Source organism: Falco biarmicus, chromosome 10, assembly GCF_023638135.1.
Source record: "Falco biarmicus isolate bFalBia1 chromosome 10, bFalBia1.pri, whole genome shotgun sequence".
Lineage (NCBI taxonomy): Eukaryota > Metazoa > Chordata > Aves > Falconiformes > Falconidae > Falco > Falco biarmicus.
Window position 1 is genome coordinate 36089877 of NC_079297.1, and position 10017 is coordinate 36099893.

At 56.9% G+C, this 10017-nt stretch overlaps 1 protein-coding gene across 1 annotated transcript; it reads left to right on the top strand.

Moving 5' to 3' along the window:
- The first annotated feature begins 414 nt into the window (after positions 1-414).
- Positions 415-5434, top strand: SYT8 (synaptotagmin 8). Its single transcript, XM_056354189.1, has 9 exons — positions 415-542; positions 2055-2189; positions 2536-2693; positions 2824-2919; positions 3165-3332; positions 3548-3715; positions 3909-4026; positions 4440-4573; positions 4665-5434. Exons 2-9 carry the CDS (start codon positions 2072-2074, stop codon positions 4896-4898), a joined length of 1194 nt encoding a protein of 397 aa, XP_056210164.1. The 5' UTR covers positions 415-542; positions 2055-2071; the 3' UTR covers positions 4899-5434.
- Positions 5435-10017: the final 4583 nt, after the last annotated feature.

Below are 10017 nucleotides of genomic sequence, written 5' to 3' on the forward strand. Positions count from 1 at the left end.
TTCATCCCCACTGCACGCATTTCCCGAGCCCTCACACGATGCATTAACAACTGTGTGCCCGTGTGGGTCAACAAGCTGCACTTGCAGAGCCCACAGGGATGGATGCAGCCCTGCACCCGTCCCCTTGCAAGTGCCTGTCCCCTTGTGCTAAGTGCCTACAGCCACGCAGTCCAGCCCAGCATTGATGCAGGGGGAACACGGAGAAGTGAATTTGCTGGGGCACAGCAGCGATGCCCGCTGGCTTCTCGCAGGCAGGAGGGCAGGTTTTGTTTCCCAGTCCGGCAGGGAGTTCCCCGCTGGCTTTTAGCCTGCCTGAGCACCGCTTGGGTCAGCAGTGAGGTGGGGCTGATGGAGCTGCTGGGGCCGCCCGGTTCCTGGGCTGGCAAAGCAGATTTTCCTGTTTTGGCCGAGCCTTGCAGCCACCAGCGCAGCTGCACCCTGGGCTCCGTGCCTGGCGGGGTCCCATCTCACCCCGCAGCATGCCCCTGGCACGTGTGACAGCAGTGGGGAAGGGAGACTGAGGCTGGGAAGGACACTCACCGGTAAGTCCCAGTTTGTGAATGCGGTCAGCACAGGCTGGGAGCAAGAAGCAGGGCTCCCCCAGCCCCTTTTCTGGGAGCAGGGATGCTTGACGCTCCCTGCAGAGCCCACTGAGGCTGTGCTGCCTCTCCCAGACCACAGCAGGGCTGTCCCCATCGTCTCCAAAACAGCAGCTCGGGTCACCCTGTGGGGCTGGGATGAGCTGGTCTTTTAAACCAGGGCCAATGTCAGACTGATGTGACACAGCCCATGGGGGTCTGGTGCGGAAAAAGTGCTGAGACACCTAATTCTGTGTTGGGTGGGTGTCTGCTCACCCACGCTGTTGTGTCTACCCACTGCCACAGCCTGAAGCCAGGGCTGGGCACCTCCTGAGTATCGCAGGTGTGTCACTGGGCACTGAATTCCTCATGTGGGGACAGGAGAAACTGATCATTAAAGCTACTGGTGGCAAGGCTGTGCGTGGAGCTTGCGTGTCCTATGGGACAGACGTCCCAGGTGGCCCTGGGCAAGTCACTTAACCTGCACTGCATTGCCCCAGCGATGATGCCGCAGGCGCGGCAGCAGTTCCCACATCCTTCCAGCCCTATGCCTGCACGTGGCAAAGCCCGCTGCTGGATAAATCAAAGGCTCTTGCTGGCTTTGCAGACTCAGCAGAGGGAAGCGCAGGGCTGCTTTCTCCCTGGGAGGATCCCCGTGCAAGAGCCAGGTGGTGTTGGCAGGGGGGCAGGCGGCTGGGGCAGCAAATGGGCACATGCCTGCCCACATCGGCCACGGCGCCAGGGCTGGGTGCCACCAGCACTGTGACGGCTGCAGACCCGCTCCCTGCACAGCCTTGCTCCTGGCACACCGTCCTGCTGCCGCTCCTCACCCGAAAGGAGGCAAGAAGGCTACCAGGAAGCATCCATGCTAGAATGAGAGCTTGCTATGGGGAAAGCAGTTAATGAAGGACCGTTCTGCTTTAAATGTGAAGCCTTCCCATAAGCCACGTCAGCGTTGCCATGTGCACAGGTTGGGTTTACGCAAAATTTCCGAGCTAGTGTGACCCCAACCTGGTGGCACCACTGCCACCCGCCCTGCTGCAAGCCCAGGAGCAAACCCTCCTGCTGCTCAGCCCCAGAGAGGCTGTTAGCTAATGGTGGGGCTTGCGTGGGGCTGAGCAAACCCAAACCCTTCCGCCGTGCTGCCTGGCCAGGGAGGGGCCAGCGCAAAACAGCTCTTGGTTTTGTGGGGATTTCCCCCCCCCTACAGCCAGGTGATTCCACTTCTCAAAAACGAAGGAAAATGCCCCAATCCATCCTTCCTGCTCCCTTTCCTTTCCTAAGGCAGGCTTGCAGGGTACAAATGGCAAGGCTGTAGGTGAGGGGCCAGCTAGTGCAGAGCACTCCCTGCCCACAGTTCTAAACCTTCCCGCTGGGCTCTGCCTTTTAATTGTGTTTGCTCTGGTTAGAGCCCTGGGCCACCAGCACCTACTGGGAAGGAAATCCTCAGCTTGTTAATTTTGCTTGTGTCCCCAGGTCACCCCAGTTTAGCCATGGCAGTGACAGCCAGGAATGGCAGGTCAACAGCCTCCCCGCTCGCTGGCAGCCCTGTGGCCATCAGCACCACGGCTCGGCCGGGCTCCCTGGGCGGCTGGCTTAGCCGGATCCCACGTGAGTACGGCGGTGCTTGCTCTGCTCTCTCGGGCAGCATTATCCAGTGGGGTCCTGCACTCTGTGGCTCTGTATCCACTTCTCCCTCTCTCCAAATCCCTTTTTCCAGTGGGGTCTGTCAGGGTGGGTATGCTGTAGAGCGGTACCGTGCCACTCCAGGAGTGCAGGGCATCCTCGCTACCCATTTGGAGAAGGGTCTCCAGCTGCAGCCTCTCCATGGGACACTTGCCCAGGATTATAGGGGCAGTTTTGAAAGTACAACAGGAACAGATTTAAATCAACTCTGTCGTTTTTTTGCTTGGATTTAACTCTTCTGTCCATCTCTGCTCCCCAAACATCACACCAGTACCCAAATGGGCACTCATCGCTGTGGCTGTGGCAGCGGGTGTTCTCCTACTCCTCTTCCTCATCTGCATCATCAGGTGCTGCTGTGGCAAGAAGAAGCCCAGGAAGAAGGAGAGAGTCAGCTTGCATGCTGTCAGCAGCAGCACCACCGCCAGCCTCGTGCGTCCTGCTCTCCCTTCTCCCCCATCTCCCTCCCCTGGGTGCTGCCTGGTCCCAGGGCGGTGGGAGTGCAGCATGGCCAGGGATGTGGCTGAGCACGTCCTCAGGGTAGCGCTGCTCTCTGTTGCAGGTCCAGCCCGAGGCGGAGGACCTGGAGCATGGTGTGGAGCAGACAGGGCGAGGAAAGCTGCAGTACTCCCTGGAGTACAACTTCCGTGCGCAGGAGGTAGGGATGCTCGTGGCCGCAGCACAGCAGGGAAAAGGCTTTGGTCCTGCATGGTCCCTCTTTGCTGCCCACTGAGGTGGCCCATACCCTCTTGCGCCTCACCCCCTGCCCGCAGCCTGCCAGCTCTCATGCCTGCACGGCATGGAGGTATCCTTCCTGCTGCACTCGCTTGCTTCCCACCAAGCCCTTGGTCATCTGGCCCCATCCCCCTCCAGCTGGTGACCTTGTACATTGCTCCTTTTAAGTTGAAAGTCGGGGTGAAGCAGGCAGCTGAGCTGAAGGCCATGGACAGCAGTGGCACATCTGATCCCTACGTGATCACCTACCTAACATCTGATGTGAAGAAGAGGTACGAGACCAGGGTTTACCGCAAGACCCTGAACCCTGTGTTCAATGAGAGCTTCACTTTCCAGGTAGGAAACTAAAGCTGCTGATGTTTTTTTTTGTCCCATCAAGAATGTTGCAGTGTTGCTCCCTGGGAAAAAAACCTCTCCAGGGAGGGAGATGTCTTTGCAACTGGGATGTGGAAGCACCAGGGAGAAAAACCTATTATCGCATCTGCTGCCCTATCCTGTGGGGCAGGGCTGCCACTGAGGAGTGAGTCCAGCTTTCGGGTCCTCCCCCATAGGTACCCCAGGCAGAGGTGCCTGAATCCACGCTGGTGATGCGGGTCTGTGACTTCAACCGCTTTGCCAAGCATGAAGTCATCGGTGAGGTCCGGCTGCCCCTGGCCAGCGTCAGCCTGCAGCACGTCATCGAGCAGTGGAGTGACCTGGCAGTGGGCAGTAAAGTGAAGGTTGGTCCTGGTGAAGAGGAAACTGTTGGGAGGGATGCGCTGTTGCTTCACTTGCCGCCGCCCCAAGCACCAGGTCCTTGGGGGCAAGCACGAGGGTGGGGGAGACCCAGCAAACCTGGGGCCAGCCTGGTGCTTGTGTCCCAGATGAGCCTGCTCCTTTGCCCAGTGCTCATCACTGGCATCTCTCCATCAGGAAGAGCAGCTGGGTGAGATCTGCTTCTCGCTGCGCTATGTCCCCAGCACTGGCAAGCTGACGGTGCTCATCCTGGAAGCCAAGAAGCTGAAGCGGATGGACTCCCATGGGCTCTCAGGTCAGCAGGGGCTGCTCATGCTTAGATCGCTCTGCTCCTGCCCAGGCCTCAGTGATGGCACCAAGAGCTGCGAAGCCTTGTAAGTGCCTCTTAGTGTCAAGCCCTGCTTCTTGCTGCCACCACCATAGCCACGCCTCACTGGCTTCAGCCTTCCCCAGCACAGATACTCCAGCTTTGGGCAGAGCTGGAGGTATCTCCCAGGAGGAGATGTCGTGGCTGGATGGTATGGGAAGCTGGTGGCAGGAGGAGGTGAGCTCTGGGCAAGGGGAAGAGGGATGGATGTTCGCTACAAGGAGCGACACATGGGATGCTGTGCTCTGCTTGGGAATCGCCCAGGGAAGCTGTTTCATGGCTGAGCTCCTTGGTCAAAAATTGTCACTCTTGCCAGTTGTCCCCTCTCTCTGTCTCCTCAGATCCTTTTGTCAAGGTACATCTCATCCTGAACAGGAAGAAATGGAAGAAGAAGAGGACAAGTGTGAAGAAAAACACCTTAAGCCCTTACTTCAATGAGGTGCTTGTTTTTGAGGTGCCTTTCAATCACATCCAGGTAGGCTTCCCTGTAGTACCCAGGACATAGCAGGTCCTCGCTGTGGCCAGCCCCCTCCCACTGATGCTCTTTCTTGTGTACTCCCCCCAAGAACGTGGACGTGGTCATCTCCGTCTGGGATCACGACAAAGTGACGAAGAACGAGCCCATTGGCAAACTCTTCCTGGGCTGCCGAGCCACAGGCAACCAGCTGCGGCACTGGTCTGACATGCTATCCAACCCCCGCCGGCCCCTCGCCCAGTGGCACAGCCTGCAGCCCCCAGATGTGGTTGACAAAGCCCTGGGGCTGAAGTCCCACCTCAAGCTGCCCCTGCCCCCCAGATAGTGGGGGGGTCTCCTCCTCCACCCAGTGGCAGGACAGACAGCTTGTGGAGGGGCGAGGGGCTTCTGCTCAGCAACATCTAGATGTGTTGATCCCAGCTCGGTCTCAGCAAAGAGGGGACCGGTGGCTCTTCTTGACCAAGAGATCCCTGGCTGCTGGCGCAGCTCATGCCCTGTGTAATGCCCGGAGCTGGGCAGCTCGGCCCCCCCGGGCAAGGCTGGGCACAGAGCAGAGGGTGCTAAGGAGATGGTGTGGGTGCAGGAGCTGGCTCACCCCAGCTGCTCGTGGGCCGAGGGGACAAATACACAGAACTTCAAGCTCATGCAAAACCACCATGTCCGTTGATGTTTTTAAAGCAGAGGATTGACGTCCCGGCAGGCTGGGGTGGGCAGTTTCTTTGGTTGTGAATAATTCGGCAAGAGGCAAGTTCTTGGGAAGGCTTAATGTGCCCTGTGAAGGCTTCTAAACAAGACCTAGAACTTGAAGCCCCCTAAGAGGCTTGAGAGGAGAGAAAGAGGACGTGCTGATGAGGAAGGTGTAGAGATACAGGACCAGCTCTTCAGCGCCTCTGTGATAAGTGTGCTCTGTGTTCTGGCTAGAGCTTAACTGAGATGGCAAAATCAGCCACTGGTTGTCCACGTGGCTTCACTCTGCCCACTCTCAGCTGTGCAGCCCAAGATGTGACTCGGGCTATGGGGCTCCTCAGCGACCATCGCCATGGGTCAGGCAGATGAAGATGCACAGCATCAGCCCCACGCACCCCGCACGGCCCCGCAGTGCCGGCGCAGCAAGGTTCGCACTCTGGCACCTGGAGGTGCTGCCAGGGTGGAGGGGCTGAGGCTCTCACTTTCATGCCATGGTCATGCTACCCTGATGAAGGCTGGGTTGCAGCCCTCACGTCACTTCTGGGCAGGTTTCATGTCACCTGGGAGGTTTTTGTGGCCATGTGTCCCGCCCTGCCCTGCTCTGTGAGGCCTTGGGTATGGGCTATGTACAGAGAGATGCCTCCTAGAAAGATGAGGGCACAGGAGAGGTGCCACCATCCCTCCCCATCCTTGAATATGCTGCAGTTTGGGGTGGCTGAAGAGCATCTCTGAGCCATCTGCAGGAGGAAGCTCGCTGCGTTAGGCTGGGGGAGGGAATCGCTCTTGCTCCAAAATATTTCTGCTACAAAGCAGCCATAGCTCGTGGAAGATTTGGGCTCCTATCATGGAATTTCGGCCCTAAAGACAAAAGTAATTTGCACCGTGGGGAGCTGTGGGCATGACGCTAATAGCTATCGCCTGGGCTCTGGAGGGGAGAGAGTCTGGCACATTAATGAAGAGCCATTAATATTGAAAAGCGGTTAATCTGCAATTACCCAGAGCTTCATGGAGCGACCCTCTGAGAATTAAACAAACACGGCGAAGCTGAGGAAGATGCTGAAAACTCTGGATAGAGATTAATGACCTAAGCTTAACCATAAAAATCTGCTGTGTCTGCTTCTTGATAAATATGCTCCCGGCTTCGCCGTGGCTGTGAGGAGGGAAGAAATGACAGGATGGTTTTGAGATGGCTATAACAAGTGGAGTGTGGCTTCTTCTGGGGAAATAGCATCTGCTGGCAGCCACTAATGAGACAGAGGAGGAAATCAGTCACCTGAGAAAGACTTATAAAGGGATGCTTTAAAGCCTCAACCTTCAGTCTCAGCCTTAAATCAGGCTGGAATGGGCTGTGCAGAAGGGAACGTCTGTGAATTGGGTTTGGGGTCCCAAATCCATCGCCAGGTTGGTTTTTGGGGATGCTGTGTGGTGATTTAGGGCCATGAAGGACCCAGAAGTGCTTTTGGAGGTGCTGGGAACAGGCATTTCTTATTTGTGTGTGTGTGTGCACTTTTTCCAGCCTGCTTTTTTGAAGTCACAGCCTTGAGGTTCGCTGCATAATTCACAGGGCCGAGCATCAAAGCACGTATTAGTCCCAAAACGGACAAGGCTGAAGAAGGTGCAGGTCCATCCCCTCCTTGAGAAGCATTACCCCTGACACCAGTGTCTGCCATCCTCTCTCCAGCTTGGCCCGGCTCAGAGCCCGAATCCCTGGCGGGTCCTGGGGGCGCAGAGCTGCCAGGGCAGCCCGGGGTGCCTTTGGGGGGGAGCCAGGGAAGCCGGGGGCGGACGCCTGGATGCGCTGGCCCTGGGCACCCTGGGGTGAGCCTTGGTGCAGTAAAACTCAGCAAACCGATTTGTTTGCTCAAGAGGGAGAGGTGAGCGGGTGGGGATGATCTCCACCCAGCTCTGGTTTTTAATGCACCACCGAGGCTGCTTCCTTGCTCTGTCGTTGTTTTCCCTGCTCAGTCTGCCCGGTGCTCTTACACCGAGGCTCCGAGCGCTCTCCTCCGCTGGCAGGATCCTCTGCGTATCTGCTGGCCGCTGTTTGAAGCAGGGCTGGTGCAGCTGGGCTTTGCTTTGTGGCTTATTTCACCCAAAGTGAACGGAGCCTGCTCACGGGGAGGCAGAGAGCCCGTCTCGCGTACGAGCGCCTCCTCCCCTCGCCGTGGCCTTGGCAAGGTTAGCTGCCCCTCACCCACCAAGGCCAGATGTCTGAGCATCTTCTGCCTGACCAGCGCTCCTCATGTACTCGGGGGGCCGGGAGCAGGAGGTTCCCTGGTGGAAGGTGCAACAGGAAAAGTTAAAGGAGGGGGAAACCAGTTCCTTCTCAGCTTGTGTCTGTGCTGGGTTCCTACGTCTGCATCTAGAGGGCAGGACAGGTACGTGCTCCGAGCTGCGTCTGAGCCAGCTGGTCTGTGGCCCCTGCCAGAGCCTCACCAGCCAAGATTTCTTCTTCTGGAGACAGAGCGTGTGGGCCGAGAGGGAGAGAAAGCGGTGATGCTGTGGTGCAAGCCCGTGCCCATTGCCGCAGAGCCGGCTGGCAGCCATGTGGCGATGCCGGCGTGTCCAGGTGGCTTTTTCCAGGAGGCAGGAGCCAGCTGGTGGGTTAAGGGGGGCACGAAAGCAGGTGTCCAAAGTCAATCTGCACGGTGCAAGGTGCCGGGGCAGTGGGTGGGGAGTTTTTTCCTCTGCTTCATGCAAGGGACAGTGCCTCTGCATTTAACTAGCAGCTTTGCAGGTTGGTGGCAAGGCAAAAAGCAGGGCTTGCGCCAGGCAGAGGTCTGTTAAAGGAGACACAAAGTACTGAAAATGGAGGCGTTTGCTATGAAGATTTAATACTTCAGTTATTTACATCCAGATCCAAGACTTCTGGCTTCCTGAATTCCCTCCCAAAGCAAATTGTTCCCTCGTTCAGGGTTTTTTTGTAGTATTTGTCCCTGCACTTCAGGAAATCAAACGGGAGAACTGCACCAGAAGAAGGCTGAGCTTTGTACGAGCTTGCCACCAGTCATCTGCCGTAAAGCTAAAATGATTATGGGCTGTCATCGTTCAGCCTGGGTATGGGCTGGCTGTCCTCCAGCCACAGATTTTTTGGCTAGTCTCACAGGTTTTGAGAACTGGAGAGTGTCTAAGCTCTTCTCACCAGGAGCAAGCGTGCCTGTTTTATAAATATTCGTTAGCTAACATCATTATGTCTTGCGATTTTATGGGCAAAACGTGTACTTTGCCATGCATGGGTTTCTTTCTCAAAAGCTCCAGCTCCTCACTTTGTGAGGTCTTATGCAGATTTGAAGCTTTTTCTTTTAAAACATGTTTTTATCCTTTGTGGTTGTGGTTGGGGAAATATATGAGGATGCCTCTTGGCTCAAAACCCGGAGGCAGTGTGAGGATGGCTGCCTTTTGACCAAGGCTCTTGCAAAAGAGCAAGGGCTCGCCCTGCCACGCTGCGAGCCTGGGGAGGCTGGTGGAGCACAACGGTGGAGGGAGACCCCACGCAAGAGTCATTGACCACCACTGAGGTTTGCAGGGTGGGTGGGAGGAAAGCTGATACCCCTCGGCTGGAGCAGGGGAAGGGTGTACCACTCCCTCTCAGGGGGCTCAGGGCCACACTTTCACCAAAACTGCATCTTCCAAGCTGCCCAGCACACCGCCCCCCGGCTGGCTGCCCAGGGGGGGCTCCCTGGAGGAGATGGGGGAAGCTTCTGGCTGTCCCTCTGGAGTGGAAGGGATCATTAAAATGCCTTGTTTCTCTTCAAGGCCAGTATTTATATTGAAAGCACCTGCATGTGAGTACTTGTACATGGCCATACAGAGTTGTTCTGTTCCTACAGGCTCTTGTCCAGACTTGGTGATGAGTAGAAGTAAAGCGTAAAGAGCAGGGTGGGGATGTGGTGTCCATAGCCCTGCAACCTGGCTGTGCTCACTCTGCTTAGTGCCATCAGCAGGAGGGGACCAACGCTCCGGCAAGCCGGCACCCCAGGACTGGCAGAGTGGTCTGCAGGTCCGGGGAGCCCTTGGGGTGTGCTTGTGCCTATCTCGGGGCAACGGGGTGACTGGTATTTGGGCTGGTTAAGGGTAAGGTCTTCAGGGCCTCTCGTGACTTTAAGTGCTGCTGTGGGCAAAGCCAGCTGCCAGCTTGTGTCCCCTTGCTCATGCAGCAGGAAAGCTGTGTTTCTGTGGTCTTGCCAGTCCTTTCTTCTTTTTTTTTTTTTTTTTTTTTTTTTTTTTTTTTTTGTGGCAGACAGAAGAGGCTGAGAGCACAGGGTCCCTGGCACAGGCATCCCTTGTGCCCACAGATCTAGTCCCACCCCTGCTGCTCCCTGCCTTGTCCAGCTGACTCCTCTTCCAAGGCCAAGCTCTCCAGCTACTTCTCCCTCTTCTCTTGCCACTATTGTGGAGCTCCAAGCCCAATTCCAGCCTCCTGTCCCATGCCAGCTCCAAGAAACCCCTCAGGGGGAGCTGGAAAAAAACCCCCCACATCCTGCGGTGTCCACTGGTCCAAAACCAGGGGAGCCTGCGTGTTCCCCTTCACAGGACCCACCATTGCTCAGAGAACTGACTGCATCTACCCTGGGGAACCTCAATACTGCCTGCAGCGGGCAGGTGCTGCACGTGGGCAGCACTGACAGCATCAGCGACGTGAGCAGCCTGCCCAGGGGCGGGTTTAGGCACAGCTGGTCATGCCTCAGGGTCGGCATCCAGGCTCTGCTCCATGGGCGTCATCACAAAATGGGGCAACCCTGCTTCCCAGACATTGA